At 40.7% G+C, this 20,562-nt stretch overlaps 1 protein-coding gene across 1 annotated transcript in view; it reads right to left on the bottom strand.

Annotated features, from left to right (window-relative positions):
- The window catches only part of TBC1D15 (TBC1 domain family member 15), a 33,026-nt gene extending 12,754 nt beyond the window's left edge, over positions 1 to 20,272 (bottom strand). Inside the window, exons 1-7 of the mRNA XM_035544005.2 lie at positions 20,103 to 20,272; positions 8,574 to 8,672; positions 8,257 to 8,331; positions 7,506 to 7,644; positions 5,885 to 6,095; positions 1,785 to 1,887; positions 645 to 842 (exon numbers count right to left, since the gene is read on the bottom strand). Of these exons, the coding sequence (XP_035399898.1) occupies positions 645 to 842; positions 1,785 to 1,887; positions 5,885 to 6,095; positions 7,506 to 7,644; positions 8,257 to 8,331; positions 8,574 to 8,672; positions 20,103 to 20,126 (849 nt within the window). The 5' untranslated portion in view covers positions 20,127 to 20,272. The remainder of the gene's footprint in view (positions 1 to 644; positions 843 to 1,784; positions 1,888 to 5,884; positions 6,096 to 7,505; positions 7,645 to 8,256; positions 8,332 to 8,573; positions 8,673 to 20,102) is intronic.
- Between the last annotated feature and the right edge of the window lie 290 nt (positions 20,273 to 20,562).

The raw sequence follows: 20,562 nt of genomic DNA, 5'->3' as shown, positions 1-20,562 counted from the left end.
TGAAACGCTAGGAACATGAGCTGCTTGAATAGTAATCACAAGCATTTAAAAATACAGCTTTTCCACTGATCTGTAGAAGACAACAACAGGAGCCCACAAAAGTGATTCATGACACAATTACAAGTTCATTCTAGTTTTGGTTCAAGTGATACATCAATCTGTACATTTATACACCACAGACATTAATCATCCAATTAAATATTTCATTTTAATGTTTTTAAACCATCTTAGATCTCTTAAAACAAATTGAAAAGTTAAAGCGATGAGCCATGAAAGTTAGGTATTAGCTTGCATACCCCAATTTTACTTAATACTGCTCTCTATCTGACCACAGAGGGAACACTAAGCATGAAGTGAGACAGTTCGGTTTGTAGGGCAGTTATTCTATAAGATAAGGATAATCAGGATTTTCCCTGTTTCAGCTGTGACAATTTTCTTTTTAAACAAAACTTGTACTTGCAGGGATAAAACTGATATTCAAGAAGTGGCTGCTGATCCTAATCTCATCAGCAAATGGCAGGGCAGAACATGCCACAGCTGCCAAACAAACACTACAACTCATCAAGCTTCAAGTCCTACAGTTCCTTTAAACGTACACATAAAAAGAACCAACGTATCTGTATCATATTCATTTACACACTCACTCGTGTAATGACTTCAAATCCTGGTTCTTCCTGCTGATTTATCTTTAGCCCTGGAATAGCATCATTGAGAAAGTCTGCCATTTCTGAGGGTGGTCGCCGTTGAGTTGAAGGGTCACTTAATCGGAAACTGTCAAAAATATAGTTTGTGACTTTGGAAAATCTTCCCATTGTTACTGTGTATGGATCTTTCTTCCACTTCTGTGTTATAATAAGGAAAACAAGCAAAATACGAAAAACCTCAGATTATTTGGAATTGTTGTACTCAACGTAGAAAGAAAGAATTAACATCTACAGTAGGTCTCAAAGCTATTGAAGTCTCATGTATAAGTACTTTCACACAGTACATTCATTATACAATAAAAAGAAGTATGAGATCTTAAGTATTAAGATAATACTACTGATTGATTTGAAAGGTTGGATAGCAGTATGCTGATGTACGTATAAGGTCAGATTTAGTGTTTACTTTCCTGTGATTAACGCCACAAAACTTCTTCTTTCTGCCTACCTTCTCTACCTGCACAGAGGAAAAGCATCTTGAAACGCCACATACTCTGCTAGCAGTATCACACAAAACTTTTTTCTGACAAGTAAGTCAAGAAACTAATGCAATTCACTTACGAAGATTTTATTTAATTAAATGAACCAATGGGGCAGAATTCTGGCCTCATTCAATCACTAGAAATTTTGCTGCTAACTTTCATAAGGCCACAAACTCCACCTAATGATAACCAGTTTTAAGATTAAAAACCTCTTAAGCAATACTGTGCTTTTTGCTGGTGTATTTCCAGTATCCCTTACAGAAAAAGAATATTTGGTCAAGGAAAGCTTAGGAAATCCTAGCTGATACATTTTGATAACACCTACATTTTTTCCTTCTTTCAATTTCTAAAACCATTTGTACCTAAATGTACACAGGCAAAATTAACTTGAATAGGTTTGAAATAGTCCACAGAGAGGTAAAGAAATGAGTAGCGTACTAAACTTACAATTAAGTGTAGTTTCTATAGCAAGCATTTGTTTTAGGATACCATCAACGGTTCCAGAATGGCAATGATTCAGGGGATATTTATGATACAGAAAGGTTGGCTTTTTTCTTTCAATAAATGGTTCAGAATAAAAAAAAAGTCAAACAACGCATACTTGCAGTAAGCCATATGATGGTTCATCAAGGAGATTTTCAAAAGACTGAGACAGAGACTTGTTCTGAGAATTCACAAGAAGAATTCGTTTATCCTGTGGAGATCTGCGAGAAAATGAAAGCATGGTGTTTCTGTTAAGTACCACCAGTTTTTCCTGAAAATGTTTTAGAACTTTTAAAGGTTTTGGAAGTCACATTTCAGGTTTTGTGTGAGGAAAACAGGCTTGATACAAGATCATTCTTGGCGAAAGTCCACATGCTAACATATACAACAGGACTTTCACGTTCCATAAGATTAGTCATACTCATTCTCAATTACATTCTTTAGGTTTTCAAAATATTACAATGCTGTACTGAGAAATTACATGTGGGTTGTAAAAGTTATTTTTCAGAGCAAGTATTTTCTACGCTTGATAGTGGACAAAGAGAGGTGACACAGGAAAGGAAATTGAGTGAGAGACAGTCAACCCCAATACACACACTGAAACACCTCTAATGTAACTGGGCAAATGAAAAGAACCGATGTCACCATAAGCAGTTAAGGGATTCTTTCTACCGATCAGTAAATCTTACATTAAGATATACTGTAAAACATTACATAAAGGAATCCAAACTGCCTTTCAATGTACGAAAGCACATCAACAAATTTCTAACCAACAGTACTACAACAGCTACTGTCAACGTATTTTTAAAATTCATACCAGTAAGAGTTTATCAACACCACAGCCATTGTACTGTGAAACAGGAACACCTCATTACAGCCACACATATATATTTTCATGCAGACTCCAAATGCTACATGAACACAACTGATTTGACTTAATTCACTGTTCTGGGGGTTGTTTTTTTTCTTTTTTATAGTCTTGTACTTCAGACTTGCACAGTCAGATGAAAACTATAGCAAAGGTAGCTGGGACTATGCTGCTCCTTTTTCTTTAATCCATTTTTTTGTTATTGTTCTCATTCCCTCTACATCCTCTTCACTCCTCTGGTATGGACACCTGATCAATTCATTATTCGGCTTCTGAATCACCACAGTTTACAGCTTAATATATTACAGCAGAGAGAACAGTTCAGAAGTCACTCTGACGTACAAGCCTTGGAGTTAGTAGCCAGACTGGAGAAAGCCAAGCATTTTGCCATCTGATCCTAATCTACTGAACAGACTTACGTTTACAAAATACGTTTTTCTGTTGTTCTCTCCCAAAGTTTAAATCCACTATTTCTAGTTTTAGAAAGAAAAAAATACTTTTATTTTTATGAGTACCTGCATCATCTGCCATGTTATTAAAGTTAATGATAAGAATTTTTTAATAAGCCTTATCTGTCTTCAATTCCAACATGACAGGACACTGTTAACACTGACGGATATGAAATCCGACAAGAGATCTCATTTTGGAACAGCCACACACCATAATCACAGATATGAAGCAGCAACAGTTAATGAAGCTCAACTGGCTTGCTAAAAAAGCAGCACAGGGGCACAGGCTGAGTCATGTACTATGCCTTTTCCTAACTAAAAGAACAAAAACTTTGTACAATATTTCCATTTTAATTAAACATTTGCACTGGACAGCTTGTTCAATATGGGCAGCTACTTGGATAATGTTCAAAACATATTTGTGAGCTAGACACTTCAATAAACATTTATTCATAATACTACTGCTTAGAAAGGGTCATCAGTGTGGCATTTTCCTCAATATTACCCTGGTGCAGCCAAACTAGGAAAAAAAAATCTCTAAAGCAAGCGATTACAAGTATCTTGTTCAGGTTCAGTTACTTCACACATACCAATTTCAGCAATGACATGACATTTTATAATGGTGTTAAAGAAATGCAAAAAGCTTTGAGGTAATAGAAAGGTATTTTAGGAGAATGCTCTGTCATAACATCAGTACCTGCTATCTAGATAGATGTAGAGGCTGGATAAACAAGTAATTACATTGACATGTACTTCCCTATGCAATTCAGAAAACTGAGTAAGCATCTTTCCCTAAAAGAGACTGTTAGCTTACATACACCATATATTAAAGCATAAGTAACTATTAGGAAAGGACAGGAACGTATAAAAAATAAAGTTTGCCACTTGCACAAGTTGTGGCATAAACTTTTTTTAAAAAAAAAAAAAAGAAAAGAATCATAAAAGAATCATATGTGACTAGACCACAGAAAAGACTTTGGTGCCAAAAATAGATCTTAACTGGAAAAGAGGAATCTAAGTAAGAAAACTAAAACTGGAAGTTCCTGTTCAACTCAATGCTTGACTTCATGCAAATTTAATTTCCATAGCTGCATCAGCTTTTTGCTTTAAAGTTTCCAAACTATCTGCTGTTCCATTCTGCAACACTCAATACTTTTTCAGGCAGCAATACTACATGCCAAATGCCTGAACATGCCCTCAAGTTTCCCCGTCTTCCCTGGCTAGGGAACTCTATCTGGTAAGCACTCCTGAACCCTCCAGTGGGCACACCTGCTGGATCAGACTGCATAAGCTCTACGCACTGCCTTCTTTTAAGAACAAACATGAGAGCCTCTCTTTCTACACTTTTCTCCTCAGCCTGAGGAGAAATGTTGCTTTGCACTGTCCCAGCAGGAACATCCACATTACCTGGCAAGAGGCTATGAAGGGCAAGAATCAAACATCTACTGGATCAAATAAAAGAACGTTAAAGTGCCCAATCACTCACCACAGACCATGCGAAAGAGTCTTTTGAACAGGAACAAAAATCATTATCTGCTCCATTTCCATTCAGGGACTCACCAATAAGCACCAATTTTACATAGCAATATGAATTACAATTATTTGTACCACATGACTCTGTAGAACTGGAAGTAAATAAATTTGCCATCCAGGATTTCCTAGTCTCTAATTATATAGAGAATATTCTTAATTACCTCTACCTTGGCTCCTTAATGCCCTCCTGCTTTGGTGTTAATGAGTTTTCCCACCAATGAAAAGCCCACCAACAATGCTACCAACAGTACCATTTCACCAGCTCATCTCACTGACTGTGCCACCTTCTCCAAGCAGTTGACAACTTCAGAGTATCCCAAATTCAATCACCACCATACTGCCAAAGCCTTTTGCAAATCAACTCAGTGACTACACTACCCTCATATCCCATTGGCTTGCACTCCGACCTAACAATATTACCAAGGCCTCAGCTTTAACTACTTGTAGAAGAAAATTCTGACCTTCTCAATGTTCCCAACATGAGAACCGTTCTCCATAAGCATTCTCAAAGCCACTTCACTATCTGCCTTCAAATCTTTCATCAGAATATGTTGTTGCAAGTGATGCTAAAAAAACCACATCTGAAAACACAACACCTGTTATACTGATGAAATACATCATGGTTTCTTCATGTTCTAACTACCCTTAGATACCCTGTTGCCTTTTTAAATTATACTTCTGACTATAAGATGAAAGCAGCACATTTTATTTTATTCTGTGTTTACACTATGCCTGTCAAAAACGCTTTTATCCAGCTAAAAAGCCTGGAGGTAACACAATATAAATACATAACAAAACTCAAGTATTTAACACCATGATAGGATCTAATTATGCTTACCTTCAAAAAACTGATTTGAAGAATAAAGATCAAATGTAGTACCTATTCCCCACAGCAAGAAATTACAAGGGAACTGAGTTCTGAGGCAAAATATTTATATATAAAGTGATTCCATTGAAAATACTTTAAGTTAACTCACAGAGCAATGTCAATACTCAGATATTTTACTTATAGTAGGAGATCCAAAATTTTAAACAAGTTATCCCATTTAACAGTAGTGCTTCATGAAGAAGGATTTAAGTTTACATCATCTGAGTGTTCATGACAAGCTTCTGTATCCACTAGAGGGAGCTACACTTCAGCAGATTCTGAACTAGTTTATAAATTGTTCCAAGTTTCAAAGCTTCAGCCCACATTCTGAGTGTATATGTGAAGTTTCAGCTTTAGTCACCTTGACAATTGATTCTACTAATAGAAAAGGGACATAAAAGTACATCAGGATGCATTAATCTGAACCTCACTGCAGAATTTAAAAAAGTAAACAAACACTCCATATTTTAAATCAGAACTAAGAGTTGTCTGATACTTACTCACTCAGCACTACATGATTTTCAAGGCATTTGATGAGGAGTTTGCTATCTCCATGATGAAAGTGAAGAGCTGGAAGCTTCACGTCATCCTTCAGACAGAACACCAAATAAGACCATCCCATGCCTTCTTTGTTTTGTTTGATTGATTTCAAATCTGCCAAACTGAACAGGAACGACCACTTGCTTTCTCCGTTTGCATGAGCTGTAGCATCTTAAAAACAAAATTACCACATGATTTTAGTTTGACTTCCATTATTAGCAATTACAAAGATTTATCTGTCACTGTTTCTAAAAACAAACTAAAAAAAAACCACACAAAACTCAAAATCCAGCATTAGTTCTAATAATAAAATGTACTGTAACTACTACAATGATTTCTCATTGTGCCTTCTTGTCTTCTATGGACTTAAAATAATAAGCAGTTCCATCAGACTGCTTCCCTAAAGCTCTGTCAACAGTTTAAGAAAGCAATCCAGCAGATAAGTATGCAACTGCTGTATCAAATATCAGCAGCAGATGAATCCCATCAGCACCTCTGCCTGGTAGTAGTACTCACTCGAGCTAAATGTAATATACATTACAGTACTGTATGCTGTGCACTGCACACCACGTACATGTCTTGTCAGGCTGCAGTTAAGACACAGAAGAAGGAATTGAAAAGCTTCCCCCACACCTCTTACTGTGCAAGTATATATACACTCTATGCAAGAATACTGTGCAAGACTGTATACATTAAAAACGAAAGGATTGGTTACGCTACCATGGGACACAAAATTGCCAGAGTGCCTACAAGGACTCTGGCACATATCCCACCCTACCCTGATCAAATTACAGTAACTGGAAATAAGCAGAAAGTGACAAAGAGCATCATCCCTGTCACTAACGCTCACTGTACTCTGCCTCTTAAAACTGCAAAAAAGTATTCTATAAACAAAGACTGTGCTTCACCCCCAAACTTTCACAACCTCAAGTCCAAACCCTGAACTCATAAATGACATATGACAACATATATGACAGCCAGCACCATTTAAAACCATCACAGATGGGGGGGAAACAAGTGTCTCCAGTTATACACTAAGAGAATCAGAGGGAAAAGCTGACTGGAGATTTTTTATTTTTTTTTAAGCACATCTACTGCAACAGTGTAACCTGAATAACGTAGCCGTGAAATTATTTTGCCAAAGTACCTTCACTAGACAAAAATAGGTTTTCTAAGCTTTCACATAAAGAGACCCAAGTACCAATATAGCTGTACATTCCATCTCCCCCTGCTGCTCCAATATTGAAATGCATTTGAGTAAACAACTTTTTTTTTCTTCATTTTCCTTTCTAGTAAGGCATCACGTTCAAACTCCATTTGTTTGAAAGAATTTAAGAAGAGCACAATGCACATAAAACTGCTGCATCATTTAAAGATCCTGACAGAATGATGTTAGATTTAACATTTACGTTCTGTACACTTCTCTACTAATTTAAAGAAGAAATGAGATTGGAAGCAGAAGACAGGTATTCCATTGTGGGCTTTTGTTTTTTTACACACTCATATACTGTATATAGCAGACAATTCTTCAGTTACAGGTTAATACAAAGAAAAATGAAAATCCGCTTATTTTTGAAGTACCTCCATTTGAATGAGGTTTCTTTTTAAAAGAGACTGTGGTGACCATGTCCCATTCTGCTTCATAGCTATTTGGACGGTCTGCTCCTCGGGCAAGTTTTTCTTTGGGAGCTGGAGTCCACTCTACAACAGAGCTGGAATCCTAAGCAAAAAAGGTAACCGTTATTAAAGCACAAGACATGAAAATTGAGCTAAGAAACAACACAATTCAACACGGGAAATTTTACTTACGACAAAGACTGAGAGGTTTTACTCAAATTTGGTGCTAAAATATCCTAGCATCTCTCACAGACTCTACTAACATAAAACTCTATTTAAATGTAAAACTTTAATCTTTCTGCTTTAGTCACGTTCTCTTAATACTGCTTAAATATTACTGGCTCTTGGAACCTCTGTAGACTTTTTTCTTTACTTTGCGTTAGAACAGAGTCTCTCTGTTTTGAAGAATGAATCATCAGAACCCAGCATAACAGATGCAGAGGGACCAGTGACTGTGATTTGCTTTACACTCATTTGGTCTTTACTATTCAAGCAAATAGTTCCCTTCTATTTCATGTATGAACCAAGCACAATCGCCTAAATATATATCCCAGTAACCCGAACCGGGCTGTAGTCCACAAGTGCGATCCCTACACATAGCTATTAATACCGACAGTCACGGAAATAGATTTTCCTTCCAGTTTTGAGATCATCTACCCCGAAGTTACCACAAAATGGAAACAGAATGAAAAACATTCACAACTAACGAACATACCTTTCCAGCACAGAGGATATTAGAAGTATCCAAAGTATCATCCAGTGGCCTCCAGTCTACTATTACCTCATTTTCCTACAATAAAAACAATCAATCTACGTAAAGTACACATCTCCCTATATACCCACAGTATGATTCAGGTATAACTTACATTATATATATATATATATATATAAATGATGCAGACGGTGTCAAACATTATGCAATGTTCATTCATTAATGAGTTCCAGTACTTGAGAACATTTGAGATTTACCAAATACATTTTGTGCTTGGCCAACAAATATAAGAAGTTTCCATAATTGTATCATACAAATACCTTTTCTATGACACGTAGTACTCCTGATATTAAGCTGTCCTGATCGTCATTTTTTCCGCAGGATGAATGAATGCAAACTCCTTCTTGCTCATATACAACCTATAACAAAGAAGAAATAGAAGATTTTAAAATTTTATTTCCTGTTAATATTGGCATTTTGATTCACCTACTTAAGTTGAAGCAATCAACTAGCAGTTGTTACAGTTTTCTACCTCTCCTTTTATTTCCCCTTCTAAGAGTCTTTCACATAAGTCAAGAAAAAACAGAAACTGGAACTGATTAAACCTATTCTCTAAGCAGTAAGTTTGAGCACTACACAGCATTTAAAACATTTGAAGGCTCTCTTACATAGTTTGTCTTTTCCCCACTTGTTACCTAAGCACGTTGAAATGATAACCTAAATTTACACTAAACTGTCCATTTTTTAGTTTACAAAAGATGAACTCCAAAGACATTTAAAATTGCAGCCTTAAACTAAATAGCAGCTGCATACACTCAGGTTGAATAGCAAAGGTTCCATTGCAAATGTAGAATGTGTGAGTCACATAAGAGTGGCCTGCAGGACTGTGCACTGCCCACCAAACTTCAGCATTTAAGTGTTAACAGAAATACAACCAAGGGCAACGCTCCCCACAGAATTCTGATAATGCTCTTAATATAATAAAACTAACATTTTTTCTGTCAAAATTCAGCAGGTTCTTCAAAGCTACATTCTATGTAAGAGTTCCTAAGAACCGTATAAACAACATAAAGAAGTTCTTTTTTAAACAGCTCTTCAAGAGAAGATAGAAAAGTCCCTAACACACCAAGCTAAGATTTTGGGGAAGTGAAATACGTAAGAAGTAACAGTAATTTTCTATAATAATGTTAGGTTTTCAAACCAAGCAGCAACCACTGCTTCAAGAAATACATATTTTTAAAAATAAAATAATTTCTTATTTTATCAGAAAGAGAGATTACATTTCTTTAGTACTAAAACACCTGTATCTCTTTTTCTCAACTTACTCATTCGTCAAATTTTTTAAATCATCACAATTGCAGTCAGGCCAGTAAGCTACAAGTTTAGGTATGTAAGCTTAACAGTGCTGAAAAATACCAATAAAACTCTGATTTACTTGTCCTTTCTGTTGTATATATATTTCTTAAATTTCAACAGAAGCAAGAAATTTCTAAAGTGTCAGGTTTAATCACAAAAATACTGCTTGGAAGAGACCTTTAGAGATCACTTACTCTAATCTCCCTCGCGAAGGATTATTGCCAACACTTTATTAAATTCCCTTCCAAATACTCAAAGTCTTCTTTTCTGTTCTCTATTGCAGGTTTTCTTTTTTCTACCAAAAATGATCCCCCCTTTGTATCTACCAAAAACATGCTTTGAAATTCAGTCCGTTTAAACTCTGCAACTTTGTACATTCATTTCAGTTTTACCTTCTAGTATTTGGACCTGATCTATTAAGTCTGAACCAAGAAGCGATCAATCACTGGAACAGACAAACCACCCGTACCAGAGTTGCTCTGGTAGACCCGCATTTCTGCCAATAATTTTACTAATTATCAAAGTACATCTCCTCAGTCTAAAAACACTTGGTCTAATGTATTATACCAGTTATTCCATGCCATCAAAGCAGCCCTACTACTAACAGTATAACAATTAATGCTTTTATTATTTTCCATCCATTGATCTCTCAGAAGGACAAACTTTTCCCTTCACAGGAGAAGACAAAGTGACCCCCGTGCCCTGGTTCTTTGACTCCATGCCACAGCGGTCACCTAACTGGAAAGTCCTGCATTGCTCCACACATCTATTCCTGCCATGTAATCCCACATTGCTCTGTGTAACAGATCCACCTCTGTTATAACATGATGAAATCAAAGAACCAGGAACATGCTCAGAAGAGGACATCTGTAAAAACAGAGCACTTTCCACAATGCAGTTTATTTCCTTCGTACCATTACTCAAGAAAAAGTTTCTCCAAGTTTCAAACACCAGGAAGTCAAGCTGTCAGGTTTTATCCTTATTCAACAACAGGTATAATCTTGTATTTTTTTCCAATTGTTATCAAGTATTTAACACAACTGAGCTTAGAGTGTTTTTTTAAAAAAAAAAAAAAAAAACTTGTTTCAATCAGTGAAGAAGGCTGAGTCTCTCCAATGTTTTCATAAATGACTTGGATGTAGAACTAGAAGGTGTTTTGACTAAGTTTGCAGACAACAACTGGGAGAAGTTGTTGACTCAACTGAGGGTGGAAACGCCTCGCAGAGAGAACTTGACAAATCAGAGGACTGGGCAATCACCAGCTATATGAAGTTTAATGAGAACAAGTGCCGGATTCTGCAGCTGGGAAGGGACAGCCCTGGCTTTACGTACAGACTGGGGGGTGAGAGGCTGGAGGGCAGCCCCACAGAAAGGGGGTTCTGGTCAACAGCAAGCTGAACACGAGCCAGCAGTGTGCCCTTGCAGCCAGGAGGGCCACCCGCACCCTGGGGTGCATCAGGCCCAGCACTGCCAGCCGGGCGAGGGAAGGGATTGTCCCGCTCTGCTCTGCGCTGGGCGGCCTCACCTCCAGCACTGTGCATGGTTTGGGTGCCACAACATGAGAAGGACATAAAACTGTTAGAGAGTGTCCAAAGGAGGGCTACAAAGATGATGTGGGGTCTAGAGAGGAAGAGGTATGAGGAGCGGCTGAGGTCCCTTGGTTTGTTCAGCTCAGCAGGCTGAGGGGAGGCCTCATGGCGGCCTGCAGCTCCCTCCCGAGGGGAGCGGAGGGGCAGGCGCTGAGCTCTGCTCTCTGGGGACAGCGACAGGACCCGAGGGAACGGCATGGAGCTGGGACAGGGGAGGGTCAGGCTGGGTGTTAGGGAAAGGTTCTGCACCCAGAGGGCGGTCGGGCACTGGGACAGGCTCCCCAGGGCAGTGGTCACAGCACTGAGCCTGCTGGAGTTCAAGCAGCATTTGGACAACGCTCTCAGACACAGGGTCTGATTTTTGTGTGGTCCTGTGTGAGGCCAGGAGTTGGACTTGATGTTCCTTGTGGGTCCCTTCCAGCTCAGGATATTCTAGGACTCTGAGTCACACATAGGTGGTAGTCTAGAAGATGCAATAACATAACGAGTTTGAAGAAAAATATGGCATCAATCTTACAAAAGAATACCTAAAAAGTGCATTAACAATTTATTCCATTACAAAACATTTTGTAAGTCATCATATTTGAATTATCTGAAATATTGAGTTGCTCTCTTTAGCTGCACTTTATGAAGTAATTACATAACTGAATTTGAATAAGTTGATTTTGAGAGTGTGATTTTATAGTGGTAGCACTTGAAGATTGGCTACACTTGGCTGTGTTTCACACAACGTTCTTAGCGAGCTGAGAACTCAAAAACTCCATGAGTATTCTTACAGCACCTTACAGCAAGATGTAATTTGTGACGTATTTTTGTTTTCTTGTATGACGGCAATGGCAAGCTATTAGTCAATTAAAAGATGGAAAGCAACGTTAAATTACACATACAAGTACTAAGGAAACTACTAAATTAAAAGCCAGTATACCAATAGTTAGATTTGAATAAAAGCCATCCCTCAGTAGACAACTACTAAAACACTGCATAGCTTGACCCGGCGCACCATGCAGCCCACAAAGGTGTTTGTTCAGTGCCTCGCAGCCCAGCGATCAGGCGAACGTCTCATCACCACACACGGACTTCTTGAACGGCCAAGGAAATTGATGTTTCAAAACCAGGCAATTGCAGCAAGTACTGTCTCTTGCCTGAACAGCACGTTACTGCAGAACACCTACGACGGGAACCTTTAAAGAAGGTGAGGGAGAACAGACAGCAAATGCTGGAGAACAATCAGAAGCATCATTAAAATAGTTAGGACTTGTGTAAGATGTGCAACCAAAATCTACGTAGTGAGCTCCTGGTATGTATAGACAGTGAAGGAAGTAGTTATGAACAGGGCAGCATAATGAGCTCCAGTTGCCCCATTGTTAGCAATTAAAGTAACTGTGACCCCCAAAAAATAATTTATAATCCTATCAACATTACCTGTCAACACCATCTGTGCAGTAAAGCATCCTGTAATCCTTTAAATCTTGGTAACTTTTTGGCTTCAGTGACAGGTCTGATCTAGAAAGGTCTCGTTATCCGCTACGTGGAAGAACTCAGCAGTTTCAGGAGCCCCACCTGTTCAGTTTGTTGACTATGCTTCTTGTATTACAAGGCAGGAAGGTATGCTACTAGCTCACCTTGGTTTTGTACTATTCCTTATTTTACATATTTCATCACCGTCTCTTTTTCAAAGAGAAGAAGGTGGAATCTAGCTTAATCTTTCATTTTCTTTTCGTATGATTAAAGTCATCGCTTTTACTTCCTCTGAATCTATACATTAACAACCCCATCATGAAAAAAGTTGGAAGTTAATAAGCGCACAACAAAGGTGACTAGGTAAGTTGACGTGCCCCTAGGATTTTAAACCCAAAGGTAATCCTCATCCGAATATTACAGCCCTTCCACTCGTCCACCCCCACGGCCACCAGTAAGAAACCTGTGCTCTGCAGAGTCAAAGAATGGGTCATGGAAACAAAACCCCAGAGAAGCAAAGCAGCACGTTACTTACCTGCTTGAGGCCAGAAAAGTTGTCCAGCCAAAGCTGTCCAACCTAACTACACTGATTTAAACAACTGTACTTGCTTTTTTCTACACCTGTTTGAAAGCATATGTTGGACTGTCCAGAGTTCCTCAGGCTTAGATGTTACTACGCACGTAAGAAGTCAGACCCTGCTGGTCCCACAACTAAAATAAAATGAAGAATGAACGGAAGAACATTCAACACAAATGCAACTAAAACAAATGAAGATGTAACGTGACAAGCTAAACAACTTTACAAATAACTTGATTTTAAATACATTTGAATTGTCTTGCAACTGCACATATAATTCAAAGGTTTTCAGACATCTTATAACTTACAGACAGTTCTATGAAAAAGTTTCCTTAATACCACAGTAAAATAAGTGTAACCAAATCCAGGTTTATCCATCTATGATATCCTTAAGTTCCTCAAATGTTTAAATAAGTATTACCCTCTAAGGAGAGCTATCTCTGTAAAAGCATTCAGTTGGCAACTGTTTCCTAAAAAAATGGTGGAGAAAAAAAAAATCTAAGTATTTTTTAATAATCTTAAAATTTCACGCTTGCCGGCTGTAAGCATGAAATTGTACTATGTCTATTTTCCTAATTCTGTAGGATGAAAATGAGACACACTGCCTATTCCATGCAGAATCTTACCAAAAGATAAAAAATTGATGCAAGAATTCCCAAACACTGTTAAGCCACCTGTTTTGTTTGTTTCATTGTTTTTTTTCCTGTAAGTACAGGGAAAAAAGCCACTGCTTGACCTGTTTGTTTTTTTCCCTGTAAGTACTACAAAAGTCAAAGGCAAATTCACAATTCATCCCAGTCAGTCGTGAACAACTCTGTGCCACATGGGGACAGCAGCTATTCTACCAAGTAAACTGACAGAGGGTCCACAGAAACAGGGAACCACAGCACAAAATTCAGGAAAGCCGCAGAAGAGCTGTTTACCACCTCCTACGAAAAGCAGAAGGAAGAAGCAGGATGTCGGCTCAGTTTACCCAAGACAGCCCCCTGAGAAGCACCCTCCGCTGTGCTCCTCTGGGAGGCATCACGGCCTATGCTCGTTCAGGTTACGGAAAACTGCTCAAGTATTTATAATCCCTGTCCAGCAAAGTAACTTTCTGAAGTCCCACTATTATCCCAGTAACATTTTCTGAGAAACAGGAGGTATCATTCTTAATACTGTAAGGACAGAGCATGGAATTTTTTATTTATTTATTTTTATCTCCAGCTCATCATGCTGCTTACAATAAGGACTCAATGGGCAACGTTTACAGCATTTATCGCCAGGGACATCCATCAGAAGGCCTTCACCAAAACCGCACCGACAGTTACAACATATGCCAGAACATAAGCAAGGTTTTTGGATTAAATGCTTGTCATTCAAAGGCAATTTACGGCCTTCCGCAACCATCTAGTGAGAGACTGACAACACCGCATCCAAAGACAATGAGGTGTAGGCAACAAAAAAGGAGAGCGACCCCACAGCAGGGCACTCCTGCCCTCCCTACTTGCCATTTCCCATCCTGTCTGTGCTAGGCACAAAGTACTAGCTGACGTGAGCTGGCAACGTGAGCCTGCAGCCCAGAAAGCCAACCGTGTCCTGGGCTGCATCAAAAGCAGCGTGAGCAGCAGGGTGAGGGAGGGGATTGTCCCCGTCTGCTCTGCTCTCCTGAGACCCCACCTGGAGCCCTGCCTCCAGCTCTGGGGCCCCCAGCACAAGAAGGACATGGAGGTATTAGAGCACGTCCAGAGGAGGGCCACAAGGATGCTCAGAGGGCTGGAGCACGTCTCCTATGGGAACAGGCTGAGGGAGCTGAGGTTGTTCAGTCAGAAGAAGAGAGGGCTCTGGGGAGACCTTACAGCAGCCTTCCAGTACCTAAAGGGGGCCTACAGGAAAGCCGGGGAGGGACTCTTTGTCACGGAGTAGAGTGACAGGACAAGGGGTAACAGCTTTAAGCTAAAAGAGGGAAGGTTTAGATTAGATGTAAGGAAGAAATCCTTCCCTCAGGAGGCGGTGAGGCACTGGCACAGGCTGCCCAGAGAAGCTGTGGATGCCCCATCCCTGGAGGTGTTCAAGGCCAGGTTAGATGGGGCGGGAGGTGCCCCTGCCCATGGCAGAGAGGTTGGAACTGGATCATCTTTAAGGTCTCTTCCAACCCAAACCATTCTGTGTTTCTGTGATACCACATGCACTCAATGTTAGTACCTCAAATTCCTCCTCTTACCTCTGTCGCACACCAACAACCCATCAAATGCAGGACATTTCAGGGAATGGAGAAGCACTGCAACTCTACGAACCAGTCCCATCTTTCAGATACTTCATATTCTCTCCCCATATGCTTGATCACATTCTCCTTTTCTGCCAGAGTACGAACTGGGACCGCTGTCACTCCACCAGATGCCATCCAGCTTATGACAGACACAGCCTGTAGCACTTACGCAGTGAAACCGCCACCACGCTGGGGTCAGTGAGCAATTGCGGCACTGTGCGAGTCTGGTCTCTAACAACTTTTCAAGAGCGGTTCTTTCATTTTTGCCTTATATTATAGCATCAGGTAAAGGACCTCATCGTGGATTCAACAGCTGAAGTAGCAAGCAGGCATGCTCATAAGAAAGTAACTCCATTAGAAAGTCTGAATGCTCCCCAGACTACAAATTAAGGAAAAAATTGGTCTGCCTGCAAACATTAACAAGATGCTAATCAGCTGCTCTATCTGTTATTTCCAGATCCTGACAGAAGGTAAACAGAACAAAAGATGCAACACCGAGGAAACAACTACAGGCCAATAGAATAAATTCAATTTAGTCAATGGCTGTTCTGAGATACCTTACATCAACAAAACATAGTAAAGCCAAGCTCTAAAACAAGCTGTCAGAAGAAATGGATCTCAATTTGAAGATCTGCATCGTGCTGCTTTCATTTCCACCTCCCTCTCTGGAATAGCTGAGGTTTCCCCAGAGCGCAGTCACACAACCACTGCTGAACTGTCAGTGGCCATGTCCAAACTGCACCAACAGCCCGCTTCCAGTGCCCGGAGACCATTACATTCAAGCGCTCTGCAAAGCATCAAGCTAGCATTATTGACCAACATCATCTTTTGCTCCAAAGATACCCAAGAACTTCTGGCATTTGAATTCAAGGTTTAGGAAGACTACAAAACCATACCCTTGTACGTCGTGTTTGCTGCGCCTGTGCTCAACCTGTTTCCTAGGACAGTGAAATCTCTCACCCCGCTGGTCTTAGAAGCGTGAAACTCTCACACCAAGTTTCTAAGTGGGCGGAAAAAAGCACAAACATTCATATTGTGATAAATATGACAAAGCTCCCAACAGTGGGAACCACATGTCATAAGAAAAGGCTTCCTGCTTTACAACAGTAAGTTTTTCAAGTTCTGCCTCTGCAAGTTTCTGGAATCAGGTATTTCTGCTACTTGTGCAACAGCTGTGGGGTATCAGCGAAAATACAAGTGTAGAGTAAGTGCTTGAGACAGAACGCAGCATTTCTACCACAAATACTTCTGCAAGAGAAGTCCTTAATGAATAACTAAAAAACGGAAAGAATATATAAGAATTTCAGAATGATCAGTGAACTGCTTTAGTCAAACATAATGAAACCTTAACTAAATTAAAAAGAGGCAGAGGCAGGCAGAGGCTTTGTTCACAGAGAAAAACGTATGAAGTACAAAATATTCAGCAAAGATTACGATTCTATCCATAGTAAATGATAAAGGGTGAAAAAGATATAATGAAGACTTTAAATCAAGTGCTTCATAAAACAGTACAACCCACAGAATGGGAGTTTTGAAGCCCCAAAATTCAACTAGTTGACGGTGCAACAAAACGCTGCTTACACCAGAGTATATCTACATCTAAAAGTTGGCTGCATACGTGCCAACAAACTACCTAGAGGACATAAAGCTCATTTTAACAGACGGTATTGTAAATCTTTGTTGATACTAAAATAAAAAAAACTCAACCACACACCCCCCAAACACTACAGCTTTTACATCACAGTTCAGGAACACGTACAGTGCTACTTGAACACTTGTAGTTACTCTACGCTGGCCAAATAGCTGCGCTTAGACCAAGATTTAGCTTCAAGAGGAAGGGCACGAGCAAATGAGAAACGACTTCTGACAGCTCGTGTGCCAACTAGTAATTTGAGGAAGATCTAACAGCCCATATGCTGAAGATAGACTCAACTCCAAGAACATGAAACAAAAATCATTACTGTCTTTAGACCAGCTGTAATAATAGCCTATACACTGACAGGCTAAATTTATACTTGTCCCCACACACAACTTTTTGCCTCGTTTTCTAACATAGTTTTCTGTTATAAGGGTGAGAGACGGTCCAGAGACTTCTCTGAAATCAGGGAAACAAAATACCACTTGCTAAGCAACAAAAAGAGGTAATATACCTGCTTTCATGTCAGAAGCACTGTAACCAAAAGACCTTACTGCCAAGTTACACACAGAAAAACCTAGAAGCTCTAAGAAAGGGCAAAAAAAATGAAGTTCACACTGTTCTAGGGCAAGTGGTCATTAATAAAGGATGAGTCAGGACTCCAGAACTCTGGCGATAACCTCAGTCTTCTGGAATTGAGTTAACTGTATATAGAAAAGCACTGAAAAGAACCTTCACAGTAAAAAAAAATAGGACAAAATTCTAAGGTAAGCAGTACATATGGTTACATGAGGTGACTAAATTTACAGTTCATACCACATTCATATATGAAGCTGAAACTAGAGCTCTGCAAAAAGAGATGAGAATATGAAATAGTTGAGTTGTGAATCCATTTCTTTTAACGATGTCTGGGAAATAAACACGACGGAAGAGGAAAGTGAACGTGGTGCAACTAAAACCCTCAACCTTATATGGTTTGCTGAAATAAGATTTCATGAAGTCTGAGACAATGCAGGCTATCCCAGCTATTTAATCTATCACCCCGTGCACTCTGTGGAATTACCTTGTGCCATATTTTTCAAAAAAGAATTTATACATCAGAATACATCACTTTCATGTTACCATACCAAATGCGACTAAAGCACCCCACAAGCTAGTACCTACCACTCTTCCAGACACCTACCACCTGCAATACCTCATTAAAACACCGCACAGCCAGAAGGAAAAGTGGAATCAATTTAGGACACTCGTAGTTTGGAAATATACCAAAATGCAGAATGCCTTATATGAGAATACTGAGTCTGTACCAAGTTACACTGTTCATTCCACCTGGAGTGAAGGTTTACTACTCTGTGAGCCCGTCTAGAATTCTGCTGACGTCCAAAGAAAAAACTTGTGGTCCAGCGCATTCCCCAAACTAAAAAAAATGAACCCAGCCAAAAATAAATTCACAGTTTTATGTATTTTTTTTCAGCTCCCTAAATCGAATCACTTAGAGATCAAACGAGTATAGTATCCAAACAAGCAGAAGCGCAACACGCAGGTGGGGAAAGCCACAGAGTGAAATTGCTTCTAATGACAGCAGCGAAATTTCAAATCAGCAACTCTGTGAGGTTTTAGAAAACACAACTGTCACTTTGTTCTCTGTATCAAGAGCTTTTACTTCGTTGAGATACCACAATTAAAGTACTTGAACACTAAGGCCACAATTAGAAGTCACGTTAACAAGCTGCATGAGCACTGTAGATGCAGAATAATTGGAACAGAATCTTGCAGCAACTTAAGAGACTTACAAAAGTCCCAAGTAGACAGACTAATAAAAATGTGAAAAAATATGAAAATAGTTACTAAAACCCAATCAGCTACTGACCTTTTTAAATGGTCAAAAATCACAAATTTCATTTAGGTTGGATTTTTAAAGAGCAGCACGATTTCAAAGTTTATTTTCCAGACTTTTTGGAAAGACATCAAGAGAGGCATGGCCAGCAGGTCAAGGAAGGTGATTGTCCCCCTCTACTCTACCCTCAGGAAGCCCCACTTGGAGTGCTGCGTTCAGGCCTGGGGCCCCCAGCACAAAAAAGATGTGGGGCTGTTGGAATGGGTCCAGAGGAAGGCCATGAGGACGATCAGAGGGCTGGAGCACCTCTCCCATGAAGAAACGCTGAGAGAGCTGGGGACGTTCAGCCTGGAGAAGAGAAGGCTCTGTCGAGACCTCACTGCGGCCTTTCAATACTTAAAGGGCTCTTATAAAAAAGATGAAGAGGAGCTCTTTACTCCTGTAGATAATGAGAGGACAAGGTGTCACAGCCTTAAGCTAAAAAGGATAGACTTAGATTAGACATTAGGAAGAAATTCTTCCCTCAGAGGGTGGTGAGGCACTGGCACAGGTTGCCCAGAGCAGCTGTGGATGCCCCATCCCTGGAGGTGCTCAAGGCCAGGCTGGATGGGGCTTTGGGCAACCTGGTCTGGTGGGAGGTGTCCCTGCCCATGGCAGGGGGCTGGAACTGGGTGGGCTTTAAGGTCCCTTCCAACCCAAGCCATTCTATGATTCTATCACTCTGTGATTCCATGACATTTCTCAGTGAGATGAGCATCCCCGCATCAAGACGCCAAGAGCCTTGAACAAAAACAGTCTGTTTCAATTTCAGGATTGATCAGAGAACGAACATAACAGCAGCCTTCGCTCACATAAGCGAGGGCTGCATTTACCTGCCTGGCAGCAGCGGGCAGGTCAGCGTGCCTACCTTAACCCCTACCAGACCTCAGACCAGTCACGAGCCCCCCCGAGCAGCCCCCGAGCACACACACCTCCCCCGCCCGCCCCTGCGGACACAAGGCCGCCACACCGCACCGAGGCGGCTCCTGGCCGAGCCGTGAGGCCCAGCACCGGCGGAGCGGGCCGCAGAGGGGCCGGGCCGCGGGGCCGGGCCCCGCCGGGAGCGGCCTCCCCCCGCCGCCCCGGTCCCGTCCCGGCCCGGCCGTTACCTTGCCGCTCGGAGGCGCCGCCATGTTGCCTACGAGTGTTTATGGTGACGTTGCGCTCCTCACGTGCTGCCCCCCCCGCCCCACAACAAGCCCCGTCAGCCCCTCGGCCGCCGGCGCATGCGCGCTCGGGTGGGGACCGCCTGCCGGCGGCCGCCCTCGAAGCCCCGCCCCTCGAAGCCCCGCCCCTCAGCCCCGTCTCCTAGCAGCCCCGCCCGGCCCAGGCCTACTGAGCCTTTTTCCTGAGCCCCCTGATGGTCGTTACAGAAGCACAGAGCCGCTTTGAGATTTAATCATAATCGCTTTGAGATTGTGCTTTATTTGTGCTTTATTGCAAATCTGACATAAAATCACTCTCCAGTTGGTTCCTTTCCATTCTTCCACAACATCAGTACTAAGGAAATACCAGCCCATACGCACCATCAAGCTGCCCTAATATCAGATTTCTTCTGTCAGTAAAAAA

Source organism: Cygnus atratus, chromosome 1, assembly GCF_013377495.2.
Source record: "Cygnus atratus isolate AKBS03 ecotype Queensland, Australia chromosome 1, CAtr_DNAZoo_HiC_assembly, whole genome shotgun sequence".
NCBI lineage: Eukaryota > Metazoa > Chordata > Aves > Anseriformes > Anatidae > Cygnus > Cygnus atratus.
This window is presented reverse-complemented; position numbering and strand designations above follow the sequence as displayed.